Here is a 19,653-nt window from a genome sequence, read left to right as displayed (position 1 = left end):
GGATAGGCCATTGGCTTAGGGGAAAATCAAACACTATTATTCTGCTAAAAGAACATAATAAATGATTCTTAACAACACTCTGCTATAGATTATTGTCTTGCTTGGCCATCATCAGAGAAGCATCCTATTGCAGGAGATAGGAACTAACACAGACATCCACAACTGAACAATGCGCTGAGAGTAAGAGGCTTTGGAAGAGTCAGTTCTAAGTGTGCCTTTATCAAGTCAAATCCCTCCTCATAGGGTTCAGGAAGCCACGTTGGAGAGGAGGAGGAAAGAGGGTAAGAGCCAGAAATGAAAGATGCCCCCAAAGAAATCGTGTCTTCAGACAAAGCATCTTCAGACACAACAGGCCTGACACATACATGAACTCACAGAGACTGGCAGCACACATAGAACCCGCTAAAGTTTAAGTCAGATGGGATCCCAATGCTAAGAAAATAAAAAAATAGTGGATATGGAAATCACCCCTAACAAACTGGCACTGACTTGCAAAGGCAAACATTGTTTTCTCCACTCGAGTCTTACTGGGTATTTTATTAGCTACACTTAGAATAGACCCCATGTCCAGCAATAGACGGCCTGCACAAAACAAATTTCCTGGCATTTTTGTAAACTTTCTAACTCAAAATGTTTTGGGTATTTTTGTCTTACTGATCTTTTGCTTCTTTATTATTGTTCCCAATTCTGTGTTTTTAACGGGTTTTAGTGGGATTTTATTGGAGGTAGCAGACATAGTAGTAGTGGTGTGTGTGTGTGTGTGTGTGTTTTGTGACTTTTTACAATTCTGGTTTGTTTGTTTTGTTTTATTTTCTAAACAAAGGGGAAAGGGCATAGAGCTAAGGGGGCGGAGAAGTGGGAGGAGCTAGGGGATAGGAAATCTTGATCAGAATAAAATGTATAAATATTTTTTAATAAAAAGTATTGACTGATTAATGTGGTAGTTCCCCATTTTTCACGAAACCCAGTGGTTCTCATATCTGATTAAGCATCAAAATCACAGGTATTTTTGAAGTCAAATTACCAGAACCTGTTCTAGAATCAATGGATTTTTAAAGATGAGTACAAGAAATCTATATTTTTAAAAGGTCTCTTCAATAACATAATATAATGTATAAGGCTTGAAAACTAGTGTTAGGAGCACCACTTCAGACATCTTTCCCCTCCAGCATTTAATTAGCTTTATATAAAAATTTCATTTTAAACTTAAAATCATTATAGTCATATTATTACAGAAACTGAGGGGTAAAGTTCATTATTTATTTTGATATATTCAATTGATAAAGGTGAACTGTGAATAAAATCTCAACTTCTTAATCCCTAACACCATAAGAATAGTTGAGTTACTAAAATTTAGATATCTCAAATTGCAAATATAATTTAAAGTTCATTATGACAGTAATAGATTACTAAAGGGATAAATTTAAAATTTATGATCTCAAGACTGGTTTCAGCCCAATAACCAGAAACTACAACAAGGCTGAGCAAGTGTGCTGCTTTCCAGACTGGGGAGAAGAATACCATAGAAACAGAAAAGAGAAACTTCATTTGAATAAAGCCTTTGGAGCTTGAGAAAGTCAGTTGTTAGATTCCATGGAAACAAAACCATACCCACAACAGAGACAGTTTTTTTCACCGACATAGCCTGGTGTATGCAGAACACTTTACAAGATTGCCCTTACCTAAAGTATCCACTTCTGTAACGGACTTGGTTTCTAGATGAAGGTCAATGTCTTTTGGAATGGTTAGTGGCTTATTTTCAATATGGCCATTGTATTTTCTGCAAAAATTAGATAAGTAACACAAAAATAAAACACTTAGTTATCCAAGTACATACATTATCCTAAATATAAGAGATTTTAGCTTCATTGTCCTGTCACCCTAGAGGAGGTCACATACTCCAAAACAGTTTTCTAAAGCAGACTACAAGGTGCTGAGGTAAATTATGTGACCATGTATATGACCAGGGGAAGAATTACCTATACCAAAAGAGCAACAAAATCTTGTATGCTAGTATCCTGTTTCACACCCATTTTTTCTACTCTCTTTTGCAAATTTAAAAGCAACCTAGTATCTCTCTAGTAGGTAACAAGATTAAAGGAAAGGAAGAAAAAATAAAATTCTCTTTGAACGTACATGTACATACATATACACATAAACACAGCTGTAATGTAGGTCAGAGATGAATAAGTATATTAAAATTAATGTTCATAGGAAATTCATAAACATGAAAGGCAACTGTAGAGGTGCCTACAAAGACTTCCAGATGGAGAAACTCAGAAAAGTTCTTTAAGTATATTCTGTCACTCCCCAACTTAAGTTTTAAGGACAATCAAATGGATATACAAAGTAATAAGCCCAGTTTTAATAACATTATTTTCAACCTTGTATTTCCTCTGTAGTAAGTAAACATGGGGGCTCTCCGTGACAATATTTCACATAAGTGACCCAAGCCCTATTGCTGTTATTAGTGAGAAGAGAGCATCACCAGTGCGTCCTTCTGTAGTTTCCGCACTGAGTGATCCTGGAAGAGCTATGCACTCAGCTCAGTGGACACTGCCTGCCTGGCTTGCATCAAGCCCTTGGTGTGCTCTAGGATGGCATAAGCCAGGAACGGTTATCTGGTGCTACTGGAATCAGGAGGCAGAAGGATCAGAAGTTCACGTTCATCATCCTCTGTGCCAGCCTGAGCTACATGAGAACTCAAGTCTAAAAAAAGAGCAAATTAACGGGTTATTAGGCATCCAAAAAGAATATGAATATTTTCGAAATGAATAATAAACTCCATAATTAAATCCCACAGTTGTTTAAACATGGGAACAGTGGCCATCTGCTGAGTTTGGTGGTTGAAAACAATAAACAAACAACAAAAAGAAACTAAAAATTCAACCTATATTTAAAAACTGGTCCTTAAGTACATAAACTTGAGAAATCCATTTGACATTTTTTTAAATTATGCTTTTACCATTTTTGGATGTATGGGTTTTTCTGCCAGAGTCTGTGTAGCACATGCATGCAGTGCTCTTGGAGACCAGAAGAGGACATTATAGCCAAAAGAACTGGAATTAGACAGTTTGTGAGTCTGGGTGCCAGGGACTGAGTCAGGACCTATACAACAGCTGGCACTCTTGACCACTGCACCATCATTCAAGCCTCTGGTTCAACACTTCTAATCAACAGCATTTTAGTAAAATGTAAATTAAACTACTTAGGATGGCTGTCTATATTAAGTAGCAGCTGTACATAATAATATCTTATGAACAAAAACATTGGTTAAGAATACTTTATTAAAGTACTGAAATTTTTAAAAGGGAAGGGCTTATGATTAATAATACACTGAAATTCAAGATTAATAAAAAAGATATCCTCAACTGATCCCCAGCTGAGGACATTGAAGCTAATGTGGACTTTTGAGTCAACACAGACTTTCTCTGAGATTTAAATAGGGGTATGCAACTTGAAAGCCATCAGAGTTATACATATGACTACCTCTAGTCTTTGCAATTTACAGAGGGGACTGATTTAAGAAGGCCTGTTAGCAGACAGTTAAAACATTAAACAAAATAGAAAGAGCCGGGCAAGGGCTACAGCTCAGTGGTAGAGCTTTGTTCAGTAGTGCCATAGAAAAAAGCAATGCAGTGACTGAAGGGAACCTACAAAGCCATATCTAGTGAAGAGAACCCCCCACAACCCCGCAAAGACTCCAAAACAGCAGCTCTGAAAGACTTACAGATATCCTTGCAGCTCGTCTCTTAAGCCACGTAAATATCTATAACATAGTTCTCATAACTTAAATCAGAAGTTAACCATTGTTGAGTAAAACAACTGTCTTGACCTTCCTGTTTTCACTGAGATTTACATGGGTTCTGATGTCAAAAATACTTGAATAAAGTTAATCTTTGAGTACAGCAATCATTATTTTGTACTTATATTCTAATTTTTATTTTACTGGAATCTGCAAGGGTTCTGATCTGAAATTTATCAACTACTTACATCATTAATAAATATTCCTTTAATTGAAACAAATATATCTGTGTAACTTATGTAAAATGTTTAATAAATTAGAAGCTCGTCAATATAACTTACCTGTCTTTTTTACTTTTTCCTTTCTGCTGCTTCCCTGCAAGGATTCTTAATTCTTCTTCGGAAGGATGTTGATACCATCTCAAACTAAGGGAGGAAAAAGGAGCCCTTTGAAATAAGTCACTTAAATGACCACGTAATCCGTTTGCAAGTATTTACCGAGTTTCCAACTGGAGGACACTGTAGGAAAATAGTCACGTGACAAATGCAGAGCGAACAGACACTGCTGCTGAAGCCCTGGGGTGAGATGCTCGCCCAGCCAGCATCAGTAAACACTTACTAGATGCCAGGCAGTTACCCTGTATTTCTAACAGCCTGTCGTTTCCTAGGCGAAAATGACACCAACTCTGCAAGAAATTCTCTACCAATCCTCTATTTGAACCAAGTGATAGTTATCTTTAAGAGAGCTGACTCCATGTTCTCTCACATTTACAAATCTTTCCTTTTATTCTTTTCTATTACATAAAATATCCACGTCATTTAATCTTCCCAAGCACCAACCACTTCACTATGACTTTCCTGTTTTACAGAGGTGTCACTATTTACCAGTCACTTAAATGTGGTAGTTCTATCTTACCTTTAGTGTATCCATATGCTGCTATCAGTATTGTGCAATGCTGTAAATTCTCCCCATTCTACTGCACACACTACTCCGGACCTGTGCTCTACTTAGTCTTCCATAGCCATGACTCTCACAACACTCTCTTACCTCATCTTCCTGCCTTTCTTGGACATCCTTCTCATCCTCCCACCCTGAGCCCATTCTTACTTCTTTTTCCATAATAGACATTGTGTCAAAGTACATCAGCCCATAAAAACCTGTCTCAAGGCTACTCTAGGCAGTACAATGTGTAGACTATGCAGGGACTTTCCTCAAGGTCCTTACCATTATATTGTTATAAAGAATAAATACAGACCTTGTATTGCTATACTATTTTTTTAAATCACAAAACTCTAGATTATAATGAGATGTCTAAATTTAAATATCGACTAGCTTGCTGTTTCAAAAAAAGTTACAGAACTGACAATTTGAGTCATAACTCAATATTGCATAGAAAAAAACTGTTTAAACTCTGAGATGGCATTGGGATTGTGTCAATTTTAAAGCTTACATTATTTAGAAAGGTACTGAAATCTTTATGCCTAAAATAATACAATGTTTGGAATTTGCACCAAAATATGTTGGGGTGAGGGTAGATGGAGCCAAGAACAAATAAAACAAGTCTAAGTGCTAGCTACTGCGATGAGTACATAGGTACTAAAAATAGTGTCTACTCTGAAAATTCAGGTTTTAAGACCTGAAACGTATATAGGACTTGAAACTTCCAACTTCCATAGCTTGCAGGATGAGCCCAGAGCTCACTTCTCCAGATTCCTTTCCAGTCATTCTCTACTTCAAAAGAGCACACACTATCTTGAATAAATGATACTTATTTCTAACAAATTCTTTCATCTTGTGATGCTTTTGCATATATTCTTCTTTCTGGCTATAAACATCTATACTCCCATTTATTTCCTGTTTCACAAGGCAGTACTCCAGTGACAATACAGAATGTATCACCTGTCCATTGCTCATTCCAGACAGTGCTTCAGACGCCCGACCTGACAGGCGCTTGTTCTGCTAGTAAGTTAACAGTAGAATCTGGTCATGGAAACCCCAAATATGTGATTAGAGGGTTGAAACTTTAACTTCCAGTCATGGGAAAGAGACTAGAGTGTGAGTTCAATCATTTAAATCAACGATATAAAGTCTACCACATAAAATTCTACGTTTGCAGGAAATTTCCTTAAAAATTTTGGATTTCAAAGCTTGTTGTAATCTTCTGGTTTACACGGATGGGCCCAGAAGGAGAAACCTTCAAGGTGTTCTTGTGGCCAATGTATATTCTTAGATAACACAGCATTGCTATGGATACTCTGGACACTCAGCATGCTGAACGCTAGACATCCAGAGGGCTATGAAGGAAGCACACTGCAGGCCGGGAGAATCCCAAGTGAATGGTGATAGCATCTATGTATGATGGCTATTGTTGGCAAAAATGCAGCTTCCCTGTGGGTTTTGTGTACACAGTCTTGAAGACAGAGGCTGCTGTCCATGTGTCTGTCTTCAGACCTGTGTACAAGCCTGCCTACTTGACTATGCCCTTCAGTATGTGGCTGTGGAGTACTTTGAGGCCTTGGCTGCATGAATAAACTGTTTCTATCTGCCTGTGACTCTTCACATCTCCTAAGCTTCCAGGTCTCCCATGCCCCACTTCCTTTCCTGGCATGAAACTCAGATCTCATAGCTCAGCTCTGTCCAGGAAACCTAGACAGGAGTTCTATTTTCCAGCCTCCTGTAATTTTCTTGAAGCTGACTTACATTTTACTATTTTTTATATAATACAAAGCTAGTATAGTTGCTGGCGTATAGTAACTGCTCAGAAAGGATCACTGAAACAAAATACTTCTGTTTCCTTCCTAATTCAATGAGTACACACACACACACCAAAAAGTCTCTAATGACAATTAATAGGTGAGGAGGAACTTCCTGCAATTCCTATGCAAGTGCAGAATTTTAACTTACAGTTGACTTGTTTGTTATTCAGGGTAGTTACGTTCTATAAGGGAAACACTGAATCATCGCTCCTAGGAAATACAGGAACCTAACCCTGTATTAGAATATAAGATGGCTAGGTGCCAAAGAATACCACTAAGAACACAGTAAGTATAACCATATGCTAGCTGCAACTGTCTGTATATGAATATATATGATGTATATAAAAAAGGATATTCTACATATCTATGACATTCTCTGAAAGGCAAAACACTGCAAGGAAAAAGGGGAAAAGGTGATCCTATTTACTAAACTGCTAACAGAAACTTCAGTCTACTTGTGGTTAGAGATCACATTTACAATCCTGTTCACACAGGACAATGCCAGGACAAGATGGGGAGTACACGAGAAGCCATTAATGTAGCAAATAGGAGTTCAGCCTACTCAGTGGTATATACCACTTACCCTTAGTAGGTATTTGAAACTGCAGACACTATCAAACCTTATATATGCTATGTTTTGTATGCATATATACGTTTTGATTAAGTTTAATTTATAAATTAGGTACAGTAAGAAAGTAACAATGAGGAACAAATAGAAAAATTGTAACAAGATACTGTAATAAAAGTCATTAATACCGCCTCTCACAATCTCACTGTACTACTGACCTTTCTTGTGACCGAGTGAGGTAATACAACGTCTGGATGATCAGATGACGTGAAGGGTAAATGATTTAAGGAACCTGATCTATGATGTAAAGATAACTTGAATACAGTACCCTGATACCACAAAAGTAATCCTTATCCCGACCTAGGATTAAGTGATGAACAGGCAGGTCACATGTAGTGTGACCAGTTAGGAAGAGAGTGTAGTTTCATTATGTTATTTAGGATGGTATGTCATTTTTAAAAACCTTTATTTCTGAAGCTTTTCCATTTAGTGTTTTCAGACTGTGATGGAATGCAGTGGAAAGTACCATCACAGCTTTAGGGGGAACTGTGGCACTAGACCATGACTTGGGCTTCTAAAGGAAGGCCTGAAGCTGTTTATCTGTCATCATCTAGACCTGAGTATATTACTTACAACTGATTCCCATGGGTAAAATGGAATTATCACTACCTACTTGAAAAGAGAAACAGCTATCTTGTTATATCCGAGGTACAGTAAAATCATCTCAGCTTCCTCTGGACCTTCAGCTACTACTAGTCAAGCTACTACCAGCTATGAATACATCAGTCTGAGTTCTAGGCTTGGTACCTCAGAATCTTTCAATTCATAATCCACTCTCTTTTCACTTGTCAACCAGCACAGCATTTAACAGTTGACTCTGAGGTCATAGAGAGAGAAAAAAGCCCACGAAATGCAGGACAAGTAGAGTATCTTTCACCACTTAAAAGATAACTCAATTCCTTCCTCACCATTTTGTGAGGAATCCAGTGGAACAGCTGTCCAATCACACTGCCACCCCATTTGACAGATGTGAAGCCTCATTAACCAAGTACTGGGACTCTGCAGGTTACATGTCCCAATGTATCCTGGTCCTACTTCACTTAGAATAGCCAAATGAAGTATTTAGTTTTTTAAAAAAATTATCCTATGCTTTATATAAATACAAAGACTTTACAGTTTTTTCTTTTTAAACAAACAAAAAATGTTAAAATTATGGCAATGTTAGTGAGAACTAGAAAAATAATAAACTTTTTATGTTAAAAGGCTTGTTAATTTTAAAATCTTGCTTATTTTTTTAGATACAGGTGCTTATTTTTGAAAGCATTGACCAGCTTAATTATCAAGTCAATATACTTAATCAGGTGTCACTTTAATCTCTGCACTGCAAAGATCCAGAGGTCAAAGAGATACAAGGAATTAAGTTAACATAAACCCAAGTACTATCCTTTAAGAAAATTATAATTTATTTATATTATGAAATAAATGAATAAGATGATACCTACAAAAACTAAAAAAATAAAATAAAATAAAAAATTTCACCCAAATTCTTTAGCATACTGTTGGCTAGTACTGTGGTATTTACACATGTATTCTTCACATAAATGGTCTTACTAAACAGTTCTATCAAACATAGTAATTCCCAAGCCATCACATAATAGTTTCAATTGCTCAAATGACTTCAAATAAAAACTACCATTTACAATCAATAGTACATAAGCCACTAGGATGGTATCAATTTTAAACACAGTATGGTTTCATATCATGGAAGGTTGACAAGAGTAATTTATCCTAAATTAAGCTATAAATCAAGGACCGTATTCTATTGAGTTAGTTAACAGTGCTGAGAGTTGGCGTTTGTTGACTTCAAATGCCAGCGTAAAACCTTAAACAGGTAGGTAACATTAAAACACAAGACAAAACAGTGGAAACACAAAATAATAACAGAAAAGTAACCTAACTCAAATATATGGCTTTTAACAGAACTTCCTTTTTCATTAAAGGCAGCCTTAATCAATACAAAATACATTGTTTACAAGAGCAAGTTTCAATCACAAGAAAATCAACCTCATGTTTCATTTTCAAGACTGAGTTTCACACATCTTATAAAAGACCAAACTTTGATAGGACGTAGCTCAGTGAGAAACCTTAGCTCTTAGCATATACAGTACCTACCCTAGGTTCAACTGAAAAGCTTATAACATATTACTTTAACAAATTTATTTTACATATTTTAAGGTTTTATGTTTATTTCTATTGTCATTTACTTAGAACTAATAATTTGCCCAGCTGACATTTTATTCTTTCATAATCTATAGAATGCAAATTAAGTTATAAGATTATGGAAGGTACATAAAATCCCAGCCATAAATGATAGATTTGTACACATAACAATTTCATCAAAAATGTCCATCACTCTTTATTCATTTAAAATACATTTAAACAGTTTATTTCAGTACATAATCAGTACACATGCAAATATGTTGTATTAAAAACTTTAAAGTTTGAATATTTTCCTATATTTGACTATCACAAAGGAAAAAGTACAAAACATAGCAAACACGAATAAAAGAGAAAATAAAGGTGAAAGAAACTTAAATTCTGTAAAAGGAATAGTCTTCTAAATTAAAGGCGTATTTGTCTTGCTGTACAAAAATATATTAGTAAGAGAGCCACTCATTGTGTTCAAGCTTCAAAGGTCTACACAAAGACAGTGGTCAGCATTTAATCAGCTACTGAAGCAGCTATACTGTACTGAAGTAGCATTTTGTAACTGCCAGTACTGTTCAAAGCTTGCATTTCTGTGTACAGATTTCTCTATAACTTTATCATCTAACTTCTTTTTTTTGATTTTATAAAATTATGCGAATCCTAACATGTCAACCTAGAGTGGAGATAAATAGTATTATATTTACAGTATAACAGATTAAATAATACAACATAATTCCACTCCTTCCTCACTGAATCAAGGAGATTAAAATTTTCTGCAATAAAACAAATTATCTGCAAGAACATCTGGTTCTTATACTAATTTTTAAATTAAGTCACCAAAAGCATGGCATTTATTCTAATTTCTTTCCAACATTTAAGCACTTGCTTCTAACTTTCCACCCTCTTGCTGACCAGCTTTTAAAGGTAACTAGAAAAGATACTTCCTATTTTCAGTGGTCAGAGAATAGACAGAAGGAAAAGGAAGAATGGGATTAGGAACTGGATCTCATCTGCTTGTTGCCTTTGTGCTATACAGTTAAACCACCATGCCAAGAGAAAGCAAGCCTCTCTCCTAACACTCACTCTTGTTATTTTGGAATCAGATTCACATTTGTACTTGGAGGAAGTCACTCAGCCTTATAAGCTGGAGACTCCAGGTGCCAGGCATTATCCAGGTGACATGGTGTGTGCTCATAATCCTAGTACTTGTAAGGCAGGAAGATTAACGACAGGGAACTGAAGGTACCTTAACTACATAGGGAACTCTAGGCCAGCCTGGGCTATATTAAAGCTTGTCTCAAAACAAACAAAAAATGTGCCCATTGCAATCAGCCTATGCCTTCCTTACCTGCCATTACAGAGTAGCCATCGAGCAAGAGAATAGTGAGGTATAATCTTCTGCATGACACTGGCCATCACCATGGTAACAACCAGCTGTATACCTATCACACCCTGTGTGAAAAAAGAAACAAATAAATTTAACAATAAATTATTAATGTTTGGGGACCCTGTGGAAAACTCTATACATTTCGAAAATTCTATTTTAAAAAACTGGCTTTAACATTAAATTATCTTGTTCTTGTGGCATTTAAGTGTTCAGGAACACATACTTTGTTTAAACTACAGTATGGGTTTCACCTCCAAAATTCTCTTCAAATTACCAAAGTATCACATGCTTGAGAACACATGTAAAATAGACCAATCATTCAAAATTTATTCCCAAGAGTACTCTATATAAATTAGGGGTATCTGGTCAATTTTGGAGAAAGTTCTATGAGGTGCTAAGAAGACTTGTTTTTGTTTGGGGAACTGTTCTGTAAATATCTGTTAGGTTCATCTGGTTTGTAACATCTGTTAGCTCTAGCATTTCTATCTAGAACTTGTCTGTATGGCCTGTCTATTGTTAAGAGTGTGGAAGTAAAATCTCCCACTATCAGTGTGTGAGGGTCAATATGTGATTTAAGCTTAGTAGTTTTTCTTTTACTAACTTGAGCATCCTTGTGTTTGGTGCACCAATATTAAGACTTTAAATGTATTCTTGTTTTTTGTGGTTTTGGTTTTTTTGATATTGACTGCTTTTGGTTTGAGGCTTTTTTTTTTTTTCAGGTCAGATATGAGATCAGCTACATCAGCTTGCTTCTTAGATCCATTTGCTTAGAATATCTTTTCAATCTCTTTAACCTGAGACAGAGTCTATTCTTGATGTTTCATGGACAGGGTAGCAAGATGGTTTCATTTCGTGTTCATTCTCTTAGTCTATGTCTTTTTACTGAAAAATTGAAACCAATAATGTTGAGGAATATCAATGAGCAGTGTTTATTGATTCTTGTTTGTGTGTGTCTGTGTGTGTATTTACCCTCTCTTTATTTACTAGCCTGGGATTATTATTTGTATTCTTCCTCCCCGCCCCTTTCTGTCCTTTCTATATGTATTTATGGGTTCCAGTTTATTAGCTTTTTAAAATGTGATTCCTAAGTAACAAGTGGGTCTCCACATCTACACCTGTTTCTTGTGACTTTCCCTGGGCTCTTTCCTTCTGTTTGTCTTGTCCTATTCTGATGTGTTAATTTTTCTTTTATATTTCATTGTTTACTTAGAAACCTGTTTATTTTCCAATTAAAGATAGAAAGTGGGTGGATCTGGACTGGAGGGGAGGTGGGGAAGAACTCTGAGGAGTAGATGGAGGGGAAACTGTAATCAGGATATATCATGTGAGGGGGGGAATTTTATTTTCAAGGAAAAAAAACAGTAAATTAAGAGTATGTAATATGGTGAAAGTATTGGTTTCATCATCATTCTATAATTCATTTAAGAATGAAAATAGGAAACTTTAAAACCACTAGGCTGGGCAAAGTGGCACAAACCTTCAATCCCAGCACTCAGAAACCAGACGCAAGAGGCTACATAGTGAGACCCTGTCTCAAAAAAACATAAAAAGAGCAGTATATGCAAAGCCAGACCTGGTGGTGAATGACAACGGAAGCTGAGGCAGGAAGACTGATTCAGAGTCAGAAGCCAAAGTGAGCTATCACACCTCTAAACAAACAGAAAGACAAAAGCAAAACACTACAAACCCCCAGGCTAAGCCCACCTCTTTAGACTGACTGCACAAGTGAATGAGTATAGACCATTGACTGAACTAAGTGTAGAAGCGTGAGGGCAGAACTATATTCCTCATCAACTACTGGATCTACGTAGCAGTGTGGTTCCGGCACACCATCTACTTAAACACTGGACCTTTGTTTCCAGAGACAATACTCCAGTCTACCTGACTGAACGGGCTAAGAGTAAAATCTAAGTGACTGCTATCATTAGAAGTTCCGAGGTGTTCTTAAACAGGACTGCTTTTAAAGGTACCTGATCAGTTTTACCTCTGCTTTGTGTGCGCATGCTCTAACGCCGTAAACTCAGGCAACTGGGTTACAAATAGGGCCCCTTTCATTCTGTTTTGCATCCATGGTTACATTACTACACTTTACATTCCCCACTGTTTTACCTGTAGTTTGTAACCAAAGTTCTGCAATTTCTATACTCTGAATATAACCACAAAAAAAAAAAAAAAAAAACTCTTCTTCAACAGTGTGCCTGGTTGGTTTCTTTAAAATTATAGATTTAAATGGCAAAGGAGTTTTGAGTTAGTAAAGTGTTGTAGATGACGTGAGCATCACTCAACCTGGCCTTGAATATGGTGATAGCAGCCCAGAGTGTCAAGGTCAGCAATATGGCCACTCACAGACACACTGACAATTTGACAATTTAAGAGTACAGTCATTTCTATGCTCAACAGTAAAACCATATTTTTAGTCACACTTAATAGAAAGTCACTGCTATAAAATGTTATTGCAGGAAGACTGATCTAAACAATGTTTATGATAGAACATGATAAAGTGGAGAAGGACATCACTTCTCTTCTTTCAAATTTCAAACTGTAGTGAGATTCTGCTGTTAACAGCTCTACTGTTAAAGATGCAAACCATGTAATATACAAGTAATCCAACAAACGTCAGAGAAACAGACTTAATAATCCAGGCTCCAAAATAATGACTTTATACCTTTGGTACCTGGAGGGAAAAAAGCATTCTAGAAATAATGTTGAAAAATTGAAAGACTGATCAAATATGAAGCCAAAAAGAGACTTAAGGAGACTCACCTCGAGAAAGTCAAAGCTGGTATATTCTCAGTATTTTAGTTCATGGACAAATTATTCAATGCAAACGTGAAACTCTCATTTGTTCAATTTACTATGTCACTTTCCTCTACTGAAATGAAGCTGAAAATAGCTTTCCAAAACCTCATCCACATACTGTGCTAAACACATGATTGCCTAACAGGAATCTTTCAGCTTTCTAAAGGGAATCAGTAAGTCTTTCCTAGAAGGTGTCCCTGTTAGATGAGTACACACATGATACAAAAGGAAACATCACTGTGACCCGAAAGCAGGGATCTAGAGTAAGAGGTCCTTTAAAAACTATGTGAAAAAGATTTCAGCATAGTTTCTTCTTTTCATACACATATAGGTGAGATACACTGTCAAATTGTGGTTTTTGGAGAATTGTCTCAGTAATTGACTCTTTTACTAGCACCAACTTAGACCAAGTTCTACAGCATGAGCGACTGTAGCATTATTATCAGATTTGAACATTTTCAAGTCTCTTAAATGCTCTGATTTTTTTCTTTTTAAATTTCTTTAACAGAGGATATTTTTAAAGAAATTTAACTATGGAGTTAAGAAAATTTCACAACATAAAGCTTTTAAACAGATGCACTGAAGCTTCAAAGACTATCATAGCTGAATCTCAAACATTCCACCATGCACTCTTAATGGTTTTTATTGGGACCTTAAAATAATAACTTGGTCAAACAGTTTCTATCTGGATTCACTGCCTTTGTTCAAACTCCCTTGACAACTGGAACTAGGAAAATTAACTTATGAAACAGTTTAGGAACCCAAGAGAGTTGTGAAACCTATGGTAAATTGCAGTGAACTTTTCCAAGTCTACTAATCTAAGGCCATCAAGAGTGAGGAAAAGTTACATCTAGTGTCTAGAATGACCATTTTAATTATTGTCAGTAATAGTTTCTGAGCAGGTTAAAAAAAAATCTTACCAATGAAAATTAAGTAATTCTCCAAGAAATAAAAAACCAAATACCAATAGTTTCTTTTGCTTGTCAACACTAGAAACAAAACTTCAATAAATACAAACAAGCTGCAATTTTAAATTTCAAACTTTTGAAAATTATGTCACCTTCAGTGGAGCTGACATTGTTATGTTTCATTAAAGTAGCTCTCCTGCTGGCAAACAAATTGAAAGGAAACACACACTGTTTACTACTAGAAGGCATATTTGCATGTAAACTTGGGACTCACATCACCCCAAATGGTTTCAATTATCATCTCCTGAGTAAGTTAGGCAACAAAAAGGAAAAAGGCTATTACCCATTGACCTTCACATTTTTTTGTTTGTTTCTCAACAGTTTAAAATGTTTAGCAGCTGAAAGAAAGTTATACTCCTTACAGATTTCTTAAACATGTGAACAGCATTTTACTCCTAAAGAACAGAAAACATCATTTCAACCTAGAGTAATACAACACTTAAGAATTCACACTTTAGGCACTTAACAAACCTCTAGACAATTAACAAAGGAAAACAATTTAAATGACCTAAATCATACAGTACTTGGTTATGGACTTACATTGAACCCAGGTACCTAATTTCAAATTTAATGATTCTTCTACTAAAGTCTACTGAGATCACTTAATTAACATATATTCAGGAACAAGCCACTGCATGGTGCTTTAGAACACTAGAGGCAAGAAAATGTGTGTGGTCTTGACCTCTAATGAGCAGTTAGCACATACTTTATGTACTGGCTTTGTGTCAACTTGACACAGACTTTATGTACTGGCTTTGTGTCAACTTGACACAGGCTGGAGTTATCACAGAGAAAGGAGCTTCAGGTAAGGAAATGCCTCCATGAGATCCAGCTGTAAGGCATTTTCTCAATTAGTGATCAAGGGTTGAGGACCCCTTGTGGGTGGTACCATCTCTGGGCTGGTAGTCTTGGGTTCTATAAGAAAGCAAGCTGAGCAAGCCAGGGGAAGCAAGCCAAGCCAGTAAGGAACATCCCTCCATGGCCTCTGCATCAGCTCCTGATTCCTGACCTGCTTGAGTTCCACTTCTGATTTCCACTGGTGATGAACAGCAATGTGGAAAGTGTAAGCTGAATAAACCATTTCCTCCCCAACTTGCTTCTTGATCATGATGTTTGTGCAGGAATAGAAACCCTGATTAATAAGACACCTTTTAGATGAGAGTTACATATTCTATTAAAAAGTGATGAAAAGATGAGCATTCTATGGCAATACAACAAAGGGGAAAGAAGTTGAGAACAAAACTATGACAGGTCACTATGGAAGGTCAATTCAAGAGGCAGTATTCAAGAGGCAGTAGCGTGGTCAATCAAAAGTGCTAACTGCTGAATGGGAAAGATGGAAGGCCAAAACCAGATATCAAGAGGTGAGACTATCTGACTTAAAATTTAAACTTAAGGCTATAATACTATGAAATGTGGTAGGCCATGGTGAGTAGTTAAGAAAACTCTTCTGGAGACCAAGAGCAAATATGGAAAAGATCAGCAGCACTAAGCCAATGGCTCAAAGGAGAGAAGAGGACCTGAAGTTCAAGAAGGAAACAGGACAGCAGAGTCTCTTATTTCAGTGGCAGGAACTATTTACATCTGTGTTTGTCGCATAGTGATAATTTAATTAATTTCAAACAATAACAAAGCACTATAAAACAAATTATACCATCACAGAAATAAATCTAAAAAGCAAAAATATGCTGTCCTGCTGGTTATGGTGACATATGCTGGTTATGGTGACATAATCTCAGGAAACAAAAGCAGGAAAACTGCAAGGTCTTCCTTCTTTTTCGTTTTTCTTTTTTTTTTAGGTGAGGCTACAAAAAGTTGGTATCCTCCCTGGGCTACACAGGAAACATATTTCAAAACAAACAAATCTCAAAAAAAAAAAAAAAAAAAAAAACCAACTCTCTAATATGCATAAGCTGATAACTTGCTAGCTGTGACCAGGAACTTAGCACAAAAACCTGTTTTTATTGACAGTTACACCTCCATCACTCAGAGCAATATCATTTAGAATCGTTTTGACAGCAAGTACAGCATGTGACAGCCGAATGAATGAAATTATAAAGATTCAGTATTAACAAAATTTATAATCCAAGATAACATTTGGGCACAAATTTGCACAGTATAAGGAAGTGCTACAGAAATTGAAAAACTGGATATGAAAGTTTCATAGAAATGGGGAAACCTAAGATGGAAATTGAAATTTCACAAACAAGGAAAATTCCAGGCTAAATGACAAGCATAAATATGAAAGAAGAGAGAGAGAGAGAGAGAGAGAGAGAGAGAGAGAGAGAGAGAATGTGTTCCCAAAGTTCTGATCACCAAGAACCTTTAAAACACATTAGGTTGAATATTAAATATTCCCTAAAAAGGAGTCATCTCCAGGTGGCTGATCTCACTGAAAGGTGATATAATTTAGCCTAAATAATGAAGGGGTCATTCAGTGATGGGGTCATATAATTTGATGGCATTACTGGGAAATGGTAGGAACTAAAAGGTGGATAGGCATGGATGAGAGGAAAGAAATCCCTTAAGGATGTTTCTTTAAAAGGTACAATTTGTTCCTATCCCTTTCCCATCTGCCTTACTGTCTTCTCAAAATGGCAAATACTCTCCTGCCTCAGCACACTGTCAGAAACAAGGGAATAGTTGGCATGAACCAATTTTAACACTGTAAAATCTTTAAAATGCTTTTGTATTTAATCATATCAGGTATTTTGTCATGGCAACAAAACTTCTAACATGGCAAGTATTTAACTCTCATATTCTGTTTGATTAAAAATAACATTTTGGAAGTCTAAGTAGTCAGAAATAGGGCAATGAGCATATACAGAATTAGACTCGTTAGTAATCTGCTTACTCAAAAAGAAGTTCTAATACAAAAAAAGAGAGAGAGAGAGAGAGAGAGAGAGAGAAAAGGCAGTTAAAACCAAGAGGTATGGACAGAGAGAGACCATTCCAGATGAAAATAAAACTGAGTATGCCTGAATACAGGAGACTACAACTGAGGAGGGCTCATGGTATGTTGAGAAGTTCCCTTTGGTGTGGCTAACACTATATAACAAAGTGGTAGACTGAAAGAATCTCAAGAAGCAGGTGGCAAGCCTCAGAGAAGCTACCCAAGGACACTTGAGTACAGCCTCAGCTTTGCAGAAAATACCTGTTTACTGATGTGGTAAGCATAGTCAATCTGCTTGAGGCACACTGATGAAACTCACGTTTGTAAGAGTGAGTGCTATGACTTCATTTACAGGAAAATGGAAGCTAGCAAGAAGATAATGCATTACGTTTACTAAGGACCCATTCAATTACTGTTTTAATGTGTAAGTTACACTAGTAACCAAAAGAACAGGCTAGTTGGTGAGTTTAGCACAGAAAACAGCAAGTACCACTGAAGGACATTTCACTCAGGAAATGCTTAAGACTGATGAAAAACTCATATGCAGTAGACCTTTATAGTATGTAAAATACATTCAACCCCAAATAGTTATGAATACATGTTTTACTTGTTTTTCTTCAGACTTACAACTGATAACGCAGACTTGTCTTCTCTTTATATAAAAAACAAATGAAACATTACTGCTTTTGACTCATAGATACAATTGATATGACTATACTCTCGACTACAAAGGCCAAAAGAAAAAACTATAGCTAAGTTCAATGTAAAAGGATATAATATTTCTTGCATTGTATGTTAATTTCATACTGAAATGCTAACCCTTCCTTCACCACCACATGCAAATAAAAGGTGATAAATCTTAAAACAAATAACATTGTCCAATGTTAAGTAACTGTGATGGTTTGTATGTTCTTGGACCAGGGAGTAGCACCATTTGGAGGCAAGGCCTTGTTGGAATCGGTGTGATCTGGTTGGAGTAGGTGTGTCACTGTGGATGTGGGCTTAAGATCCTCACCCCAGTTGCCTGGAAGTCAGTCTTCCACTAGCAGCCTTTGGATGAAGATGTAGAACTCTCAGCTCTGCCTGTGCCATGCCTGCCTGGTTACTGCCATGCTGCCACCTTGATGATAATGGACTGAACCTCTGAACCTGTAAGCCAGCCCCAATTAAATGTTGTTTTTTATAAGACTTGCCTTGGTCGTGGTGTATGTTCACAGCAGTAAAACCCTAACTAAGACAGTAATCCTCCAAGTTTAGGGAATAATTAAGTCTACAAAAGTGGTCTGGGAAAGTCTGGTTCAAGGAATGACATCTGATTCACTCAAGAGCCACTCCGCTCAAGTAGGCTGACAGTGGACCCACACCTCTCCTTCTCCAATCCACCAGTCTCATCCCCAGCTCTGTAGCAGAAAATTTGGTCTCCCGTTTTCTCTCTGACCCCATCCCCAATGAATCACAAAGATCTTCTCACCAAACCTTCTTTCTCCCAATCATCCATCCCACTCTCCTAGCCTCCAAAGTAGGCGTTCACTGGGAACAGGAGAGCTGAGAGCTGAGAGGCAGGGAAACAGATAAGCCAACCTTCACCACTTCCCTCCCCCTCTAAATCCAATCCCTGAATCTCAAGCCCAGCTCTTCAGCAAAACACCCATGGCAGCTCTCCCTGCCCCTGCTTCCAATCTTTCCCTTGTAACCTGTCTACCCCAACTCAGCACTGTACTTCAGCCCCCAACTTCAGCAGGTACCCCTTGCTAACCCACCACAAGCCAGAAAACCATACAGAATCCCTGCAGGTCTGGTATTCCAGCCTCATCCCCAGCTCTGCAAGAGAATGCCTGCTAAAGCTTTCTTTCTTTCCTCCTCTGCCTGCATCCCCTGTGGATCCTACAGACCTTCCCTCTCCCCATTTGTTGCTTTAGCCCTGCCCCAAACTCTAAGCAGGCATCTTCCCTTTTCTAACCCCTAGTCTCATTCCCAGCACTATAGCATACCCTCTTGGGTGACCTCTCTTCACTGACTGTCCCCCACTCCCATTGCCAATCCAAATAGACAAAAAAAGCAATTATTGAACCTTCTGTTCTCCCTCCTATGGATCCCCTTACACCCCTAGCCTACCCCTATTCCTATGTGTCAGCCCCCAATACCCAGAAACACATTTTATCTGGTACCCACAATGGTCACAACTATCACATCCATAGAAAACTTCCTACCAGGAACACCTCAGCATCACACTCACAAAGACAAATCCAGAAATCAGCACTTAGGCCTATAATCAAACCATTTCCAGATGCCTAGACACCAACTTAAAAACATAAGAATAACCAGGACA

At 37.1% G+C, this 19,653-nt stretch overlaps 1 protein-coding gene across 4 annotated transcripts in view; it reads right to left on the bottom strand.

The window, feature by feature from the left end:
* Tmem161b (transmembrane protein 161B) overlaps window positions 1-19,653 on the bottom strand; it is a 70,576-nt gene that overhangs the window by 32,203 nt on the left and 18,720 nt on the right. For 2 of the 4 annotated variants that reach the window (XM_021179990.2, XM_021179988.2), the window contains exons 2-4: window positions 10,626-10,729; window positions 4,087-4,170; window positions 1,683-1,780 (exon numbers count right to left, since the gene is read on the bottom strand). Coding sequence is in view for 2 of the 4 variants with exons in the window: in XM_021179988.2 (XP_021035647.1) it covers window positions 1,683-1,780; window positions 4,087-4,170; window positions 10,626-10,729 (286 nt within the window). In the remaining 2 variants the exon portion in view is untranslated. The remainder of the gene's footprint in view (window positions 1-1,682; window positions 1,781-4,086; window positions 4,171-10,625; window positions 10,730-19,653) is intronic. The other 2 variants (XM_029468324.1, XM_029468325.1) reach the window with 1 other exon arrangement.

This window comes from Mus caroli, chromosome 13, assembly GCF_900094665.2.
Source record: "Mus caroli chromosome 13, CAROLI_EIJ_v1.1, whole genome shotgun sequence".
NCBI classification, from domain to species: domain Eukaryota; kingdom Metazoa; phylum Chordata; class Mammalia; order Rodentia; family Muridae; genus Mus; species Mus caroli.
The sequence above is the reverse complement of the archived record's forward strand: the minus strand, read 5'-3'. Positions and strand labels throughout refer to the sequence as shown.